Raw genomic sequence first — 21,976 nt, forward strand, 5'->3', positions numbered from 1 at the left:
TTGCAAGATGCTTATTCTCAAGAAACCAATGTTAGTCATATTCTTCAAGTAGAACAGGAGATCTATAAATTGCAGCAAGGAGAACAAACTTTGGCCCAGTATTATGCCTCCATGAAGTCAGCTTTTGAGAGACTAAATGCTCATAGACCATTATGTTGTGACAAACAAAAACTACACCAAGAGCATACCATGGTCGCTCGATTCCTAACTTGCTTGTCAACTGAATTCTCAGTTGCTAAAGTTCAGATGTTCCCACTCTTGCTGAGGCATATAATCGACTGAGCAGGCTTGCCATGTCCCTTCCCTCATCTCAATCAGACTCACAAACCTCTGCTCTGTATGTCTCCTATGGTCGAGGCCGAGGTTTTCTTCCTAATTCTCGAGGTCGTGGACGTGGTCGAGGTCCGGGAGGACGAGGCAAGCTCCAGTGTACTTACTGCAGGAGATTTTGACATTTAGAAGATAGATGTTTTGACAAGAATGGACGACCTCCTGTATCTTTAGCTAAAGTTGTTCCTACAACACAAGTGGCCAAACCCGAGTCCCCTGCCGTTCCTCCTAGTGATTCGGTTACACTCACTCAGGCTGAGTATGATGATTTGTTGGCACATATTTCGTCTAGTTCTACCGTGGTTGATACTGCATGCTCTGCAGGTGATGAATTATCTTGCCAAAATAGTAGGTGGATTATTGATTCAGGGGCATCTAGCCATTTGTGTGAAAATGAATGTGATTTTTCAAAGTTGAATAGTGTTGTTAATCATAAAAAGGTTGTTCTTGCCGATGGGAGTTCCTCTCCCATTGTTGGCTAGGGAAATATCTCTATCTCCCCTACTCTTCAGTTATCAAATGTTCTCCATGCCCCTTCATTCCCTTAAAATTTGTTATCTGTTAGTCGTGTTCTAAAGGAATTGAATTGTCGAGTAATATTTGATCCTGCCTGTTGCACTTTTCAGAACTTGCTGACGGGGAAGACGATTGGTGGAGGCTATGAGGAATGTGAAGTCTATTATCTACACCAACCAGTTGGCTCTGTTGATTCCGCAGTTGAGTCCTCTTCTAGTCCGCTGCTTTGGCATCATCGTCTTGGTCATCTTCCGTTGCTTAAATTGCGTAGAGTTATTTCGCACATCTCGCCGTCCACTACTCTGCTGTGTGATAGGAGTTCATTTCCGTCCAGTCAGAGTCCTTTGAGTCAAAATCTGTTTGATCTTCTTCATGTTGATGTTTGGGGTCCAAGTAGAATTCTTAGTCGTTCTAAGTGTCATTATTTAGTCATTGTAGATGATTTTTCCAGATTATCTTGGGTATTCTTGTTAAAAGATAGGGGTTGAAGCCCCCATTATTCTTAAATCTTTGATTATTGAAATAAAAACTCAGTTTAATTCTTGCGTCAAAGTTGTTCGCACTGACAATGCTCTTGAATTCAAATCCTCTGACTTATTACAATTTTACAAAAATCTTGGGATCCAACTTCAGACTTCTTGTCCTCATACCTCGCAACAAAATGGAGTAGCGGAGCGCAAGCATAGACACATCCTAAATATTGCTCGTTGCCTTATGATTCAGTCTAATATGCCTTCATCTTACTGGGGAGATGCAGTTCTAACTGCGGGATACCTAATAAACCGTATGCCTTCAACCTCGGTGGGAGATCGTATTCCCATTCAAATTCTCAGACCTGAAGCTCCTTTTTTCCTTATCTCTTCAAAGGTGTTTGGTTGTGTGTGCTTTGTTCATAAACTTGGTCCTAACCCAGATAAATTGTCACCCCAATCTATAAAATGTGTTTTTGTTGGGTATCCTAAGCACCAGAAAGGATATCGTTGTTATGATCCCATATCCTAGAGAGAGTATGTTAGTGCGGATGTTTCATTTTTTGAGTCTATCCCATATTTTTCGAGTACTTCTCTGAGAATACATGCTCGTCAAGGTGATTCATTCCCTCTTCCTGTTCCTCCTTTTCCATTAGAGTTTGTTCGCCTTGAGCCTCTTGTTCCCAGTCCGACTCCGTCTCGTTACAAAAATCCTCCTGTGGAGTACACACATCGAGCTCCACCCAACTCTATGCCTGTGCCATCAACTTCTCCAGAGGTGAGTGTTCCTGACCCTACAGACGATTCTCTTGTTGATGGTGATTTACCTATTGCTTTTCGGAAAGAAAAAAGGCAATGTACACTTTATCCTATTTCTCAGTTTGTTTCCGAGGCCAGACTTGGGAAAATATGAAGAATTTTGTATTAGCATTATCTGCTACATCAACTCCTCTCAGTCACCATCACACTCTTCTAGACCCCAAATGGGCGAAGGCCATGTAGGATAAAATGGATGCACTGCTTTCTCGAAGAACATGGGACTTAGTTGATCCTCTACCTGAAGCTGTTATTGTTGGTTGTAAATGGGTCTATACTATTAAGTATAACTCAGATGGATCGATTGAAAGGTTTAAAGCTCGCCTGGTTGCGAAAGGCTACACTCAAACTTATGGGGCGGACTTCTTTGAAACATTCTCTCCTGTTGCTCGCCTTGGGACTATTCGTCTTTTTTTGTCTGTCGCAGTACACCATGGTTGGTCTCTATGTCAGCTTGATGTGAAAAATGCCTTTCTCTATGGAGACCTAGAGGAGACAGTTTACATACTCCAACCTCTGGGGTTTGGAGTTCCGGGGAAGTGTCTGAAGGTGTGCAAGTTGAACAAGGCAATCTATGGTCTCAAACAGAGTCCCCGTGCGTGGTTCTCCAAGCTGGTTGAGGTCATGTCAGCATTTGGGTTTGTTCGCTCTGCCTCAGATCACTCTCTTTTTATTAAAAAGACCGGCACATGGATTGTTGTCATGATAGTATATGTTGATGACATTATAGTCACATGAAGCAGCGAAAAAAATATTTCTGACACAAAGCTCCATCTTCAGAAACACTTTGTGACTAAGGATCTGGGACCACTCAGATATTTCATAGGAATAGGGGTTGCAAGGAGTAAAGATGGGCTAGTTTTATCACAGCGGAAATATGTCTTGGACCTGCTGAAGGAGACAGGGATGTTAGGTGCCAAACCTGCAAAGATTCCTATGGATCCCAATTCTCATCTGTTTGATGAAAAATCCATCGCTCCCTGGTTGGCAAGCTATTATACGTGACTGTGACCAGACCTGATATATCTTTCGCAGTGAGCAAGATAAGTCAATTTATGGACAAACCTACAAAGACTCAGATTATGCAGGGTCTATTGTTGACAAAAAGTCCACAACTAGATTCTGTGTGTTTGTTGGAGGGAATCTGGTTACTTGGAGAAGCAAGAAACAAACTGTTGTTGCTAGGTCAAGCGCTGAGTCAGAATATCAGGCTATGGCTCAAACTGTTGCTGAGATGATGTGGGTTAAATATGTGTTGACTGATCTTCAAGTGAAAGTCTTATTACCTATGGAGATGATATATGATAATAGAGCTGCCACCTATATTGCTAATAACCCAGTATTTCATGAACGAACAAAGCATATTGAGGTGGATTGTCACTATGTACGTGACCTGGTTCAGACTCGGTACATTTGCACCAAGCACATATCTTCAGAAAACCAAATTGCTGATGTCTTCACAAAACCTTTAGCGAGTTCAAATTTTTTGAAATGTTGTGACAAGCTGAGCATTATTGATATATATGCTCCAGCTTGAGGGGGAGTGTTAAGAAGTAGTCGTCACATATGGGTAGTTTAGTAACTACTCATATGTGACAGGGGCTTTATTGTAAATAAGGTGGGTCTAATCCATGGTTGCCAGTTGAGGAAGCGGGAGCGGGAAGAGATACGGGAAGCGGGAGCGGGAAGCGATGCACTTTCAAAATTTTAGGAAGCGGGGAAGCGTGGGACCACTTAGGACCGATTCGGGAAGTGTCTCGGAAGCGACCTAGGAAGCGTCTCAGAAGCGACCTAGGAAGCGTCTCGAAAGCGAGGGGGAAGCGAAAAAAAATAAAAATAAAAAATATAAAATACAAAATACAAAAAAATTGAAAAAAAAAAAAAACAGGGGAAGCGAGGGGGAAGCGTGGGGGAAGCGAGGGGGAAGCGTGATGGGAAGCGCGCTTTCCATTAAAGGGAAGTGCATCCCCCATTAAAGGGAAACACGTCCCCCATTAAAGGGAAGCACGCTTCCCAAAAAAGGGGGACGCTTCCCTCCACGCTTCGGAAGCGCGACGTTTCGCGCTTCCGAAGCGTGCTTCGGGGAAGCGCACTCCCCCTTAGCTAGGCGCTTCCGGTAACCCTGGTCTAATCTCTCTATTTAAGTGAGATTAGACCTAACTATCGATAGATGAAATACGATTCTTTGCTTCCTCTCTCTCTCCTCTCTAATTTTGCAGGCCGTCTCCCTAGCCGACTCCAACACTTATTACATAACTAATACCAAATGACTAATTTCATGTTTAAAACTCGGTATAACATAATGATTAAATGTGAATGTCTGAGTTGTTAGTTTGGCTTTGTTGTTGGTCATAATGTTTATTCTTAAAACTGGTAAAGAACAACATTAGTGGTTGATTTTTACTATCTGCTGTTTCTAAATTATTTTTGTTGTTTTCTTATCTTGCTAAGTATGCTTGACACCTTATTTTCTTATAATTTTAATTGTGGCTTTAATGTTACTCATCTTCAAGCCATGGTATTTATGCCTCTTTATTCAAAGACCGTTGCTTGTATTTTGCATGTCACATAGTAGAAAACAGAATTAGATTGAGTTTCAAATATGTGTATTGGGGTACAAAATTCTGATATGCAGTAACCGACTAATCTGTGGTTAAAACTTCAGCAACTGTTAGGTTTCATAATTCCTCATTTGTACCTTATGCCTTGTCAATGGCTATTGCACTTCACATTTTTTTTTCTTTGTTCTTTTTTACTTTTGACATCAAACAAGTGGCTAGTTATATCCCTTAAATAGCCATGTTACATCAAGAGGCTTGTATAGGTTCATCTATATGGCTTATATAGAATTTATGTAGCCCTTGTATAAAAAACATGTATGGTCAGTTTTTTTCACAACTATATAATTTGTTTCCAAGTTATATAATTAGTTTTCAAGTTATTTAATTAGTTTTTAAGTTATATATGTTGATTCTTGTTGAATATGAATCTGATTTCATTGGATTATATAAAGCATTGTCTTAGTTTTTTTTAACTCTTTGAGTTTTTATAAATTTCTGTGTTAATATGCATTTATGCAGTTGAACAATGGGAATAGATGTAGGATGTGATTATTGAGCTAAAGTTTCAAATCTCACTAAAGATCCCAAACTCGTAGGATATGTAATTTGCAATTACTGTCATAAAAAGACTACAGAAGGCATCTGTAGGTTAAAACATCACTTATCTGGCACGAAACATGGTGTAAGCATGTGCGAAGCGGTTCTACTTGATGTGAAAATGTTTTTCAGAATCATCTAAGGGATCAGAAGCAAAAGAAAAAAGAGGATGAACAAAACAAGTTCAAAATCAAGAGTGTTTATTTTGGATCATCAACAGGCGATAATGTGAACAAAGAAACCAGTGGATCGTGATGAAAAAACAAACACAGGTGGTTCCATGAACCTCTTTGTGAATAAAGAAACACGATAAACCACAATAAACACTCTTTCAAAGGGGATAGAGAAAAAACGTATGTCGTGCCATTGGTAGATTTTTTTATTCAAATGCCCTATCATTTAATCTTTGCAACAATCCATATTTATTTTGGTGTAATGGTAGAAGCTATTGCAAATTATGGGCGAGGGTTCAAACCACCTTTTTACCACGAGATCAGAAGGTGGATTTTGAAGGACGAGGTAGATTGTACTCATAAAATTTTAAAGGAGTTCAAAAAAGAATGGCCAAAAGTTGGTTGCAACATTATGGCAGATGCTTGGACAGATGGAAAAGGAAGAAAAAAAACTTAATTAATTTTCTTGTGAATAGCTCATCTGAGACAATGTTTTTGAAGTTCGTTGACATCAACGACATGGAAAAAACTGGTGCAAATTTGTGTAAGCTTGAAGAAGTTGTTAAAGAAGTTGGTGAAAGTAATGTGGTGTAATTCATTACAGATAATGCATCACATTATGTGGCAGCTGAGAATATGTTAACAACAGGAAAAATATGTTGTTGGACACCATGTGCGGCGCATTGCTTGAATATGATGTTAGAAGATATTAGAAATATATTAATTTTTAAAGATACAGTGGAAAAAACAAAAAAATTACAAGATATATCTATAGTCATGCATGAGTATTAAATTTGATGATAAAGTTTACAAAGAATAAAAAACTTCTACGTCCAACCGTCACTCGTTTGCCACAACATATCTCATGCTTCATAGTATTGGATGTTATAAGAAAGAGTTGAAGTCGATGTTCTTGTCTTCAAATTTTAGATCATCTAATTACTATAAAAAATCTGATGGTTAGAACATTTCTTATATTGTTCTTAATGATCATAAGTTTTGGCCTGTCATATTATATACAATTAAAGCTACACTGCCTCTCGTGAAAGTGCTGCGATTAGTGAATGCAGATGAGCCTGTTATGAGATTTTTGTACGAGGCAATGGATAGAGCAAATGAGAAAATTGCTTCAAACCTTGACAAGGTTGAAAAAATATAAACTTATTTGGGATATCATTGTTAGACTATGGGACTTGGAACTTCATATGCCTTTGCATGCAACTGCCTATTATTTAAATCCTCATTTTCATTATGCTGACAACTTCAACCTGGATGGAGAAGTTATGAGTGACTTTTATGATTGTTTTAAAAAATTAGTTTCTGATGCAAATGTTCGGTTGAAAATTACAACACAAATTGATGCATTTAAAAAGGCAAAGGGGTTGTTTGGTAGCTAAGTCACACGGACTCGACTAGGGAGGCGCTGCACCTGAGTCGACACGCCCCGACACGGGTGCGATTTAGGACACGGTCCAGACTCGGTCAACGACGAGTCAGACTCGGTCAACGAATCGAGGCCAAGTCTGTCCTCGTTTTGGACTCTGTCAATGTTGACCGAGTTTATATTCATCCATTTTTAGGGTGAAAAAACTAAAAAAAAATAAATTTATATATATATATATATATATATATATATATATATATATCGCTGAGTCCCTGTGTCCAAAATTTTTAAAATTGCGCCGCACCCGCACCCATGTGACATTGTTTGGTAGAGAGGCAACCGTTACAACAAGAAAATTTAAAAGTCCTGGTAAGTTTGCAATTATGTTATTTGTTAATATTTTCTTTATGTTTTTATCAATTTTTTATTGTTTTATTTGAATGCAGCTGATTGGTGGAGTTCATTTGGGCACGAAAATTCTGAATTGATGAATTTTGCAATCCAAATTCTAAGTTTGACGTGCAGTGCATCAGGCTGTGAGAAGAATTGAAGTACTTTCTCATTGGTTTGTGACTTTGTATTTTATTTTTGAAATACATTTTTATAAGTGTAATTATCTTATAATTGATTATCAATGATTTGAAATTATAGGTGCATACAAAACGGAGTAATTGACTTGAACGAGAGAAGATGAATGCATTGGTTTTTGTAATGTACAATATGAAATTAAGAGAGAGAAATATGAGGAGCAGGGCTACCAAAGACCCTATATGTCTAGATCATATAGACTCATACAATGAGTGGATTGTGGAGAAGGAAGATCCAGTGTTGCTTGGTGATCTCAATTGGTTGGAGGATTCATGGTTGGATCTAAACTTCGACATAAATGCCATTGAGCATGTGCCTATTGAAAAAGTCACTTAACCTTATGATTTACAAAGTGGTTCTAAGCAAAATAGGTTTTCAAGAGATCGAGGTAAAGCTATATTTTTTTTACCTTGCTATGAATATAAATATATATTTTTAATTAGATAAAATAAATATTTAATACATGATTTTTTATTGAAAAAAAAAGAAAAGCAAAAGAAGTGACCGAGGATGTGGAGGAAGAAAATGCAAATGATGAAGAGGCAGAGAATGAGGATGAAGGAAAACCTATTTATATGGATTCCTCAGATGATGACATTGAAAACTTAGATATTGATGATGACGAGACACAAGAAGAACCTAGACCCTAATTCATATCATAGGGCTATGGGCATTTATATGTTTTTTGAGTCTTTCATTTGCACTTGTGAATGTTAACACTCATTTTAAAGAGTTTTGGACAAATATATTAACATTTAGTTGTTAATGCTAACATGCATTTTCTAATTATGACATGATGTTAATGCTAATATGCATTTCGTTGTTAATGTTAATTTTTTATTAAATGAATGCTCATATTCTATTTCTTAGATACTTACGTAGATCAAGTTGTTGCATTAATGTTACTTTTACAAGTTAATCTCATATTTTTTCAGTATTTATTTGAGATTTTTTATTTCTGGTTGGTTGTTGCTTCATCAATAAAGCATTTTTTTATTTATTTTGTAATTTTAGATATTTTTTATAGTTTTTTTTTTAATTTTAATTTTTTTAGGCTTACGCTTTACGCCTCGCCTCAGATTTTGGTGGAGCGCCTCAACGCTTTTCACAACACTGAATATTATATATATTCACACACACACACACACATATATATATATATAACTATATATATATATGTATAAATATGTATATTATACAATATCTTAACAATATGAATCAATACATTTTAACACTCTCCCTCAAACTTAGGGTGTGATATACCGAAAATACAAAAAGAAACAACAAGAAGGATTCAAGTTTTCAATGATAATCTTCGCCAAAAAACCTGCATCGACTATCTCTATCTTTATGATGCATCCAAAATAGAATTTCTTTCTCAACCCATAGCATCTTTAAGAACATGCAAAGAGAACAAAACAAAGGTTCCAACTATACAAAAGAAGATGTCCCAACCAAATAGTTATAAAGTTTCAAAAAAATAAATAAATATATATATATATATGTATATATATATATATATATATATATTGAACAAGAATAACACTGAAGTAGAATTTTCAAATAAAGTAGCAATAATTTTAGAAACATTGGACAATCATTAAGAAGGATAAGAGGGGCATACTTCAAAGAGAAATTTTTATGAAATCAAATTTAGATAATCATAAACCCAAAATCAACATATTTTTCAAAAAAAACATGAATATTGATCGTAAGATAATTTGATCAGGACATATAAATTATCAAGAAAAAATAAGCAGTCGTCATGCATAAATAATATCCCAAAGTTTTTAGAAAAGCACTCAAAATGAAATAACAAATCATCAATTATACTAAGCAAATATGACAACATGCATATAGAATATAACAATTCAAAAGAGAGCCCTTAAGAAAAGAGGAGTTAATTAAATTCATGCACACAACAATGTGAACAAGATAATCACTATGAAACATATATATCTAACATGCAATTAAAGCATTTTAATGCATCTAATAATGAATGACAACAAACTTATAAATCACAACTCATTAGGATTCACTCACACAACCTAAAATTGGTTTAAGCACAAAGGACCAAACAACAATCTTTAATATATATATATATATATATATATATATATATATATATATATATTATCAATGAAATGCATATAAGATGCATGAAATTTTATCAATAAACATTTTTCCATACAAGGAAAAACAAGTAATAAAAGTTTAGAAATTTCATGGAGAGATTTTTAAAATCCCACATAACAAAGGGAATGATATTTGCAAATCTAAACACCAATTTGCTCACCACAGGCAACCACCTCTTTGACCTACAACTCAAAATCCTCAAAATTCAAGTGTACCTGCTTATAGGACAAGAGATCAATCATAATGCCACTTATGGGCTTTACAAACACAAAAAGTGTGAATAAACAAGGACCACTTATGGGTCAAATACCAAGTACAACCATAAGAGGTGCACATCCCTTACCTCACAAATGATTGTAAAACTGTAAACAACATCAACTACAACGGGTGCACATAACTCACCACAAATATGGTTGTAAAACTAATAAACAAAAATCTCTTATCAAATAAAAAGGTCACTCAAATAAGAGGGAAGAGTGGAAAAATCAAGATAGGCAAATATACTGTAATGAAGATAAACAAATGTAAATAAGCAAGAAGATTTGAAAAACAATATTCAAATCAAAGCAAATAACAATAGAGCCATCACTTAACAAAAATCGATACAAGCATCAAATAAACAATCAAGGCCAAATAAACAATCGAGTGATACAACTCACTCATAGAACCAGATGTCAATAAACTATTAGTCAGAGCCAAGACAAGTGTCAACACAACATCCATAAACTTTACAATCTATATTGACCAAAAGATAGAGGTGCACACATAACTCACATCAGCAACTAACTATGGCTCCATAACATCGAGGTACCAAAAAAAAAACAAATGAGTGATACAACACACTCATAGAACTAGAGGTCAATCAATCGTCAGTCATAGCCAAAGCATTTGACAATCTATATTGACAAGAAGACAAAGGTGCACATATAACTCACCTCAACAACTAACTCTAGCTCCACAACACAGAAGTGTATACAACTCACCTTGATAAAGCCAAACAAATAATAATGGATGTATCGGAAGAAGAGTGATGAACTAACAGAGCCATATAAAGAGGCAAATAAAAAATCCTTGAAAGATACATTCTAAGGAACAAGAACCGATTGGGCAAAAATTTCAAATCAAATGTAATCCTCAAATAGGATTTAGTAAAAACATGCAACAAATGCAATCATATGACAAGATAAAATGTTCATCAATGAGAGTCTTTGACAAGAATGTCCATCAATAGATACAAAATGGACAAGGACAAAAGTGAACTACAAATGGTACAGTTACAAAAGATCAAAGGAGCCTTCAATTACGAACCTAAATATCCACCAATATTAAGTGAACAAGCACAAAAAATGTTCTCTAAGGAACACACACTCGCAAGACCCACCAAGAGATACACACAAGAAAGGCTCATAATTTTAAAAAATAATATTTTATTGAATATCACAAGTATGCAAAAAAGCATAACACTTAATCCATGCACATACATGTAAGATAATGTTCATTAAAGAGTTATAACGCAATCACAAGGGCCACTAAAGAATCAACAAAAGAGCACATAATAACATAAATAAAATTTTAAATTTTTTTACAATGCATATAAATTCATAAATCTCATAGATGAGTTTAACATAAATTCCTCAAGGATGAGAGCATAATACCCATAAAAGAACAAGTTATACATAAAGAAATCATGCTCAAAACCTTATGCACAAATAAACAAACTCATTCATCAATAGGTATGGAAAGACTATCATAAGTGTACAAAGATTAAGTATTCAAATTTATAACAAGGTAGCCATGATCACTAAGACCCAACCACATATGATACCATATAAGAGTACATAAGTTAAACAAAATCTCATAAGATCATACTTGTGAAAATCACACAAAACCATTATTAAAATAAATATTTCAAACCATTTTAAGATATTTAGCAATAAAGAAACAACGCTAATATGATGAGTTCATCAATGTCCAATGATAAAACACACAATAAATTTGAAATCATACATAATGACATGTTTTGATACTTATAACCACAAAATGTTCAAATAAAGTATCTAAGGTCAAGAACACACAAACTTCAAAAAAACATTAGATCACATACTTGCACATTAAAAGGATTTATAAAAGCATTTTAATAAATTAGCACAAATATGAATGCAATTTCAATCTAACAAATTTAAAACAAACATTTTAACTTTTTATCAAATAACCCCATATACCCAAGGGTTTTCAAGAAAACCCAATCGTTTACTAATAAACAAAAACAACGAAAATTTCAAAAAAAAGGTTTTTAAGAAATAACAAATAATTTTTCACATATAAGAAAAATAAGTGTTTTTTCTCATGTATAAAGCATGAGATAGACAACTTCAAAAGATAATTATATATATAAATATTTAAGATACATACCAGCTCAAGATCTCCCTTGAATCCAAGCCATATATCGATCAATATTCCTTCACAAAACACAAACACGAACCAAAGAATCCGAAGACCCGAAAAAACAAAAAAACAAGAATTTTTTTGGCTCTGATACCATGTAATGAAATATGTGGAAAAACAAAACAAGTGCCTCAAAGGGATTACAATGACATAAACACAAAGTGCACATGCACAAGTCCACTAAGGGACAATACAAAGTGCCAACATAGGCAATACAAACAGCTACTATGGGCAATACCATGCATTAAGGCACAAGAGCAAGAACAACAATATAAAAATAATAATATTTCATTCATAATAAAATTCACAAAGGAGTTAGAATGATTAGGAAAACATTAACATTAAAAAAGGGGAATTCTCCTATTTATAAGCACATAAGAGAGAGGAAGGGATACAAAAGAGAGGTCATGGGAGGCAGTCTAGCTGGCTGTTGGACTGCCCCAACAGTCCTTTGACTGAAAACAAAAATAAAAATAAACAGGAAAATAAAAAGATAAAAGACAAAAAGACAATGCAGTCCCTACTGGACTGCGCCTATCACATCAAAGGAAATGACTGAAATACTCCTGATGGGTGTTTCAATTTACACACAAAATGAATATATATATATATATTCATACATGTATATAGAACTATATATATAATTATATATATTATATAATATCTTAACAATATGAATCAATAACAGTTATATGGTCCCATGACTTGGAAAAGTTTTAACTTTTATTTTCATCTTTCCTTTATTATTTTCTCCTAAACATTGATGAAATTTTCCTGAATAGCATTTTGCAAAGCTTCTTATTAGTTCACCTCTGTGATATGTACATTTCATGAAAAAGAACCTAAATCATTGGTAACCATTCCCTTTTCTCATTATCTTGAACACTATTTACAACAATTGCAAGTACTTTCAAAATATTATAATATTTGTTTGCAAGATGGTAGGTGAGATTCCTTGATTCTTTAAAAAAATTGGCATTTTAAGAGTTAGGAAAATGTCATAAACATTTTTGGAAATTTGGAGTATTTAGTGAAATTTCTGTTCATTTTTAAATTTATATTAAATTGTATTGATTTATTACATAGTCATTTATATCGCCAGTATCTTGAAAACATCACGATATTATTAGTATTTCAAGGTCAGCCAATAATTTTCTGGAATTTTCAAAATATCACAATATTTTCCCGAGATTTTGAAAAAAATCTTATATATATTTAGTATCTTTGTTTGTTTATTTTATATTTTAAAAACTTTTCTAATTGTTTCTTTATATTTTTTGCATGAAAAATATTTTAAAACCTATTATTTCTTATATTTTTATTATTAATTATACTTTTTTGAAATTATAAAGACCAGATATTTTCCCAAGGTTTTTATGAGAAAAACAACTTAAAAAAACTCTCGAGAAAAACCTTGCGGAGAATGATATTGGTGACTATGCTTTAAAGGCCACCCATTCTTTGAATCATGGTTTCTTTGCATCAATCCATTTTTCACTTTCCATTGCTTCTCATATGGGAAAAGAGGGCACCTCGTTTGGACTTTTATGATCATTAGCACTAAATAGAATCATAGAATCTGGCCTTTGTAACTAGCAGAGATCTAAGTTGGTGGATATATAGTTGGAGAAAATCTTGTCTGTAATGTATTAGTCTCTACCACTGTCACTAATATCACTGATATTTTGAAAATATCGTGAATCAGAAAAATCATGTAAGATGATAATATTGGCAAAATATTGCCAAAAATTTAAATATTGCTATAATATCATGATTTTACCATGATATTTCCACAATATTTTTTAAAACAATTCTTATTTTATATATGTTATGCCCAATTTTTGTATTTTATGTTTCAAACTTATTTCCTTATATTTTTGCAAGAAAAATTATACAAAAACCTTTTTTTTTGTATTTTTAAATTTTAAAGCTCCTGAGATTTTCTTGAAGGAAAACCCTTAAAGTGGATTACCTTGAACAAATAAGTGACTATGGTTTATATATAATCTACGACACTGATGCCTTTTCATTTAATTTTTTTGGGAAAACCACTACTAAGGGGTATCTTTTTTATTTCTCCTTTTCTTTGATTTTCTTCTAATAAAACTTAATATTTTTTCAAGGAAACTGTTGTTGAATATCTCAAGGATAGTGTGTTTTGGATGACAAATTGCTTAATAACAACTTTTATATACATGTAAGTTAAAGCCACTTGGGTCATGTTCATTGGATCCAAAAGGAACACTGTGAGTCTAATATCGGTCCAAACCATGACCATCCAAGCTGAGAGTAGGTGGGTTTATTTTTGCTTTGATGTGGTCTCAAAATGGGCCCAATTCAAACTTATGCAAGGCTTTTTGGACCCTATGTAGATTGATGCAAGAACCAAAAGGTGTAAGTTTGGCAAAATGTTAAGTAGATTGTTATATGATTCATATTGTTCCCATGAGTTTGAACTGGTTGAACTAGGGATGAAAACGGTTCGGATCCAGAACAGCTAAATACATGGAGATTCGGATCGGAATCAGAATCGGATCTGAAACAGCCAAAAATTGCAAAACCTCCATCCTGGATCCGACCCATTTGCATCCCTAGGTTGAACTCATGTATCATAGTGGTTTACACATGAATTGTTTTATGTTAAGATTGAGTTAAATTTATGATAATAGTACTTTGAGAGAAACTATAAGCATATAGGAAAAAGTAAATTCCTCAGCCTATACTAAGTGCGTTCTTTGTTTTTTAAAATAAGGTAATAAACATAAAATAAAGTGCATCCAATCAGTCCCTATGTGTTAAACAAGCATAGGACTCCTGAGCTGATGGTCAATGAGAAAACTATTCTTATTGATCACTGTAAATATAAAGTGCTTCCAATAAATATGGATACATGAATAATCTATTGAACTATGAAGCTTATAAGATTCTTTTGCTTCATTTTGCAGGATTCTTGCATCCCTACTTTCTTTAATATATATTTCGCTACTGTATGGGCTTTATGTTCCCAATTGGGGGTTTGAAGTTATCAACAAGGACTTTTCTGCTTCAAACTTGAATAGCAGTGTACAAACTCAAGCTGTGAGTTCAAACTGCCTGGTCTTTCATCTTATATTTTTATCTCTTCTTGAGTGGTCTCGTTTTAATGTCCATGTTGGATATAAATAGCGTGAATGAAAGTTAACACTATTGAGCTAAAAAATTGTGTAAGTATTGTATTATTTCTAGGTAGTACATTATACTGTTTATATGCTTAACCTGGAGACTCTACCTTATTACAAACATTGAAAATCATAGTAAGTTCCTTGATCTAGTGTGTTGTTTGTAGGTACTTATAAATATATATAAAATCCTAACTGGACCGCACAAGCATAAAAGATGAAAACAGAACTGTTTGGAAGCCTCTTCAGGCTTCTTTCCATTGAATGTTCATATTGGGTCGTGCATGTTTTCCCTTAAGTTGTCAACACAACAATGTTTTGTCCAGTATAATGACAGGAAGGCATATTAACAACTGTCCTCATGTTTAAGATGGTATATTCTTATTACTCTGCATAAAGGTTGTGCATGTGTGTGCATGCATGCTCTCGTGTGTGCCTGTGCACATGTGCATGTGTGTGTGCATTGCGTGTATGCACACATGTGCGTGCATGTGTGCGTTTCTTCACATTGCAGTCATACTCAAGGGATGCCCTTTTATATATCAGATCCATTAATTTGGTGATCTCAATGGCTTCCTTTAGCCTGTAGTGTAACCTTTTATGTTAAATGTGTCGTCCTACATACTTGAGCATGTATCTCTTACCATTTGGAAGCTATTGCACAACTGTGTAGCGAGTGTCTTTCTTTGTCTCTTATGTGAAACTTGTCTGAGATATGGAAGGAGTAATGTTGCCCAAAGTTGTTTCCCCATAAATTTTTTTTCTTGTCACTGTGTCCAGATTTCTTGAACCTACAGATCCTTGTTACACATTCTGAATCAAGTTGTCGTACTCTTCTTTGGATCTTATGTTGAACGTGTAAGTAATTTTAGACATAATTCATGGAAGAAAAAAGAAAAGGGATGTAAAAGAAGAAAAACCCTAAGAATGAGAAATTCAATAAAATAGTGAGAAGTAAAGAAGTTGAAAGTAACCTATAAATAATAATTGAAACCTAGTCCAATTCTGATTTTCCAATCTTTTATATTCATACTATGATCTTATCTCTAAGGGGCATTTGTTTCGCCCACTTTCATGTGAAAGGGGTCTCTTTACCAAGGGGTCTGAAATGAATGCCTTTGCTGGAAAATGGATCCGGGGTCCGCATATTAAATGCGAGTGCTTGGTTTACATATGAAAATGGAGTTGCTCCCTTCCCCCAGGAAATGACTTTCTTGCGGAGATGCCTGTTTTGCACGAAACCCGCTTCCCACGGGATGGCATGTAACGAGCACAACCTGGGCAAATGATTTTTTTCTTCTATTTTAGAAAGGATGTCTTTTTCTAAAATTTGGTGAGAAACTAATTTTTAGGGATGCAAATGTGTTTCAGTTAGAATGTAGATATTACCACATTGGACCTAATAGGAAGTATCTTAAACAAATCAGATTCGGATGAGAAATCGAACATTGAAAAACTGAATGTGACCTGAAATCTGAGTAAAGTTATTGGATTCGGTAGACCCAAGTCAAACCTGTGTATTCCAATATTTAACATATTAAATATTTTTTCAAGTTTCAGATGTTTCAATTGCATCACTATTAATTCTTGATCAGACTCATGCTGTCAAGCTCTTGTGCTGTTCCCCCTGGCAATCATGTGTCAGGTTAACAACTTAAAAGAAGATGCATGCCCAAAGTCTTGTGCAGTCGTTCGACACCCATCTGCTAGGTTAATAGCTCAAGAACCTCATCAATAAATTTTGATGGATCACAAGGATTTGATCAGATTTTACTCTAAAATCAAATCTGAATCTGATTTTGATAGGATTTTATCACATTAAAGTGACTAGTCAGATATAAAAACTTGACTGAATCTGATTAAACAGTAATCACTCGGTCAGATGTCTGAACCAAACCTGATCTTTTGACATCCCTACTAAGTTTGTCTTTTTTGAATTTTGATATTAAAAGCAGTGGATGGGAAAACCTTGCAACATTGGATAGCTTTGCATTTTTTACATGTTTGCATCACTGTCACCGATATCGGCAATATTTTGAAAGTATTGCGAGAAATACCGACATTTTAAGGTAGCCGATATTAAAGGTAATATCTCGCGATATTTTCAAAATATCGTCAGAAGACAAAATATTGCGATATTATCACTATATTTTTGGGAAAACTCTTTTATTTATTTATTTTAAGTTTGCATTTCCTGTTTTTTGTTTCTTTTATATTTTAAAACCTTTAAAACATGAAGAAAAGTAATGCAAAACTTATTATTTTCTTAGCTTTTTTGTTGTTATTTATATTTTTCTCAATTTTTTAAACTCCCAAGATATTTCCGAGATTTATCAACTTTTGAAAACCTCTCCGAGAAATACCCTCGCCGAGAAATTACCTTAAACGATACATGTGACTATGGTTTGCATATTTTCTAGGTTCAATGCGGACTTAGAGGAAGTCTTGGACCCCCTTGCAATGCTGCTGGCTTTATTGATAGAATGTTACTTGGTGAGCATCATCTGTATCAACATCCAGTGTATAGACGCACAAAAGTTAGTACTTGTTCTTGTTATTGTTTAGCTTATTTCATAGATCTTCTGTTCAACATCAACACCTTTCCTGGTATTTTCAGGATTGTAGTGTCAATTCTCCTGATTATGGACCCCTTCCTCCAAAGTCACCTGGATGGTGCCTTGCACCGTTTGATCCAGAAGGAATCTTAAGGTTGGTTAAATTCATTGCTGTATTTAACATGTATTATTTTATGTTACAACCACAATTTTAATCATGATTCTTTCATGATGGAAGAACATGTAATTTTTTATCTTGACTGGACTATGGGGAAATGACCTAAGAATTAGCTCAATTTGCTAGATTGATATAAATGTCATTAGTTATATAAGATGAGTTTTAGAATATTTAAAAATTTTCAGATAATGAACAAAACCACCTCAATATAACTTCTGTTGATTACTAATATATATTTTTCTCAATATATAACACAATTATCCTTTTCTCTTTGGAATTTTTTAAGAATAAGGAGAAAATAGAGAAAATATCGTAAACCTCTTCCTTCAAAGAAATGACTTTCTCGTTTGATCAAGGTCCTCGATTGAATATTTCTCTCATTTTGAAACCATTAGAATGTGTAGGTCCTCTTTTCTGGTTCTTCTCGGTCTAATCCATAGTCACAAATATCGGTATCAGCTATATTATCGGTTTGGTGATAAATCTCCGGACCTAAAAAATAAAACAAAAAAAATAAGTAAGAAAATTTCATGTTTAAACAAAAAAGTACATAAATAATAAAAGAAATAAGTAAAATATGTAAAAGAAAGAAGAAAAAATATTTTAAATGTACAAAATAAATAAAAAGTAAAACTAATTGATAATATCGCGATAATATCACGATATATATAAATTTTTGTTATTTTGAAAATATTGTGATATTTTACCTTTAACATTGTTTTCCCATCATATCGCGATATTTTGAAAATATCACCGATATCTGTGACTATGGTCTAATCAATGTCTTTAACTGGGAGGTTATCCCAAGACAAAGAATTGGTTTTATTCTGTCACACGGAATCTTCTAATTGGGCACCGCACCCGTGTCGCACCCGCACCTAGGCAGGTGCGACACTTGGACACAACTTCCTTTGTGTTAGGTCAAGTCAACCACACTGAGGTCCATTTCTATCCAAAAGTAGATTCAGTTGACCCTAATCAAGTCTATTTTTATCTATCTATATATATATAAATACATAAATGCACACAAATACACGTAGTGTTAACTTAAAACTGTTAAAAATTATATATATATATATATATATATATATATATATATATATATATATATATATATATATATCCTCCCCGCACCCAAGTTTTTTTAAAGTGCCGCATCCGTACCCGCACCCGCACCTATGTGACATAGGTTTTATTTGTGTGAAACTCAGTCAGATTTCTTGAATTACTTGTCAAAACTGTGGTGGGTGTTGAGATGTGACCCATGTGACTTGGGTCTGGATCCAGATCTAGACCTGGATCCAGTTTCATATTGATGATTTAGTTCCCTGAAGAGATTCTAAATTTATGGTTGTAAATAACATGTATTATGTCTATTCTTTTGTATTCCTTCACTGCCCTTATTCCTCTTTATTATTGTGTTTCATTAGAGGGGCATTTTTGTAATATGCCATGTAATTTACAAATGTGAAGGATTAAAAGGAATAGAAAGTAAGTCTTCCCTCATTGGGGTTAAATAACCTGTAGTTGCTTCTGCCCTCTCCTTTCTTCTTCCTACTTCGTGCATGAGGTTTTGGAGATTCCTACAAGATGATATCAGAAAATCTTACATGGTGCCAGAGTAGGGACAGGATTGGTGATTGATCTCATCAGGTGAGTTCGATCTTGGCTTCTTTCTTGCATCTTCCAGATTTTCTTCTCCTCTTTGTCATCAGCCCATCTTTCCTTCATCTTCCATCTTTGTTATTGTGTTCCCAATCCCCATCGGTGTTATATATATATGTTTTGGCTGCATATTATTGTCTCGAGTATCTTATTCTAAGGACATTTTCTGTTTTGTCTTGGCTTTGTTCGAATATTCCTTCTTTCTTACACCTTTAAAAAAAATATGAGTGTTCTTGAGCACTAAGTTTATACCCAAAGTATCTCTAAATCAATGTTTTAGAGGCATCAGATGTAATGCTTCAGGATTTTTAACCCTTGGAAAATATGTGAGAATTTAAAACTTTTGAAAACATTTAAAATCATCATCGAAAACCTTTTCGAACAGGGGTTCAAACCTCGGGCGGGTTACGTTTCACTCAAAACGATTATACTGAATTCAAAAGAAAATAATATGATAGATAAAATACTTTTATTTAAAAGAATGATGTATCATTTAAAATATTACAAAACTAATACAATATCATGTGTCTGAATTCAGTGCCCGAGAAAGGAAAATGATTGGCTCGTCGACAACACCGCAACATTCCTGCATCCGCTCTGTCGCTTATATCGTATTTCTTCAAGTGCAATAATCTGCCCATAAAATGGATCAGACTTGTGACAATCTAGTAGGGTTCTGTACCAATTCCAAGTAAAAGAATAATATTTAACATTTGCATCACACAATGTTTTAGACGATATTTTTAGAAATTCAATGGATATGCAGAAAAACATGATTCAAAAATATTAATACAGTGAACAAAAAATTCTGATGTCATAGTAACATACCATTCAGATGTATGCATGCTTTAATAAGAGGAAGGAACATACTTTAGGTATAATAAACACAATAATTAGTGTGAATAGGAAGTTCTTATGTTTCGATAATTAACTCCCACTTTGGGTACTCACAGGGGAAACTTTGAGTTAGCTGAGACCATACGAGGGTTTATTATGCTATGTGTTTTAATATCCCGCATGACTAACTGACTCTGTGATTCCGTAGGGGGCGGTTCAATAACCGGGAGAGAAGTTCTCCTTCGGCCAGAAACAAGGATGCACCCTAACCTTCTGCAGAAGTATGAAAACTACCAACCTAAGATTCATCTGTTGGTAGATCCTGTCCTGTATCTTCGATGGCCAGGGGCGTCGAGTCATTACCACTCGAGGGGCATATTAACAACCGTATCCATCAGAGTTTGTACCTCCTACCCTCTACATGGTAGGCCAAGCTTTGAATGGGGAACAAGGAGTTTTTATTTCTTAGTCAATATCTTGTTACTGTGCATGCCTCTCTTAGGCGTTCTCGGGCACCGATGGCCTGCATGCCCCATTTGGGTAGCCAATGTTTTATGGCATAGTTGTATGTCCCCTCCCATTCAGTGAAAGCTCTGTATACTTTTGAGCTTGCACCTGTGAAGGCGGATGCCACTTTAGGTATGTGTGTATGAATCATCTTATCTTGCAGTGTTGCTCTGGCACTCCTGGCCTTTTTGAGCACCTTGCCTGATCCAATTATTGTTAAAATGTAAAACTGTACATATATATAATAATAATATTATATTATTATTATATATATAAATATATTTTTCATTTCTTTCTTTTCTGTAACTTTTTTTCTTTATTTTTAATTTTTGTCTTTATGTCATCTAGTTCAGTTTGAACTAGAATGACACTTGCTAGTCAAGTCCTGTCTAGACTTGACTAGCAATAGAGCCATTGGACATAGTCCAATGGCTCTATTGAGTCCTCCTCTTTCAGCTGTGTATATAAAGGGGTGCAGCGCCTCTTGTATTCAATTCCAATGCTTCTTAAGCAATTGATTTTTCATATCAATAAAGAATACCTTTTTATTTTTATTTTGTTTTCAGTTATACCCTTTTTAAAGGTTATGCTTTAGTGTCATTCTTGACACTTTTCCTTGTGAATCTAACTTCGTGTTTCGAAGATCCCTATTTCATTTCATGGTATCAGAGCCACAGAAGTACTAGATCTTGAGGAAAAGCTGCCTCGATTTTCGTGCCTGTTTGAAAAAGTATTCGCCACTTGAAGAGAAGTGTTTTATCACTTCATTGGGGAAGATTTCACATCTTGTTGTATTGTATTTTCTTCTTTTTTTCATTTTTCTTCTTGTTTCTTTTCTATCCCTATTCCTACTCTCCTTGTAATTAATGGATGACAATGATAAAGTCACTATCATGCCTATGAAACTGAGCAATACCAACTATGTAACATGGGTTTCAATAATGAAACACCATATATGGGGAAAAGGCCTATGAGGGATTGTGGATGGCTCCGATTCGGAACCTAAGCTATCTCTTGCTAAAAAGGAGGGAGATAAAGAGATCCCTCTATCGGAAGAAGA

General features: G+C 34.3%; 1 protein-coding gene across 3 annotated transcripts in view; it reads left to right on the forward strand.

Annotated features, from left to right (window-relative positions):
* LOC149844289 (uncharacterized) overlaps nucleotides 1-21,976 on the forward strand; it is a 76,333-nt gene that overhangs the window by 28,463 nt on the left and 25,894 nt on the right. For all 3 annotated transcript variants that reach the window (XM_090000481.1, XM_090000482.1, XM_090000483.1), the window contains exons 6-8: nucleotides 14,962-15,094; nucleotides 17,595-17,711; nucleotides 17,792-17,883. In XM_090000481.1, the coding sequence (XP_089856607.1) occupies nucleotides 14,962-15,094; nucleotides 17,595-17,711; nucleotides 17,792-17,883 (342 nt within the window). The remainder of the gene's footprint in view (nucleotides 1-14,961; nucleotides 15,095-17,594; nucleotides 17,712-17,791; nucleotides 17,884-21,976) is intronic.

This window comes from Nuphar pumila, chromosome 3 (assembly GCF_984573655.1).
Source record: "Nuphar pumila chromosome 3, dmNupPumi1.hap1.1, whole genome shotgun sequence".
Taxonomy (NCBI): domain Eukaryota; kingdom Viridiplantae; phylum Streptophyta; class Magnoliopsida; order Nymphaeales; family Nymphaeaceae; genus Nuphar; species Nuphar pumila.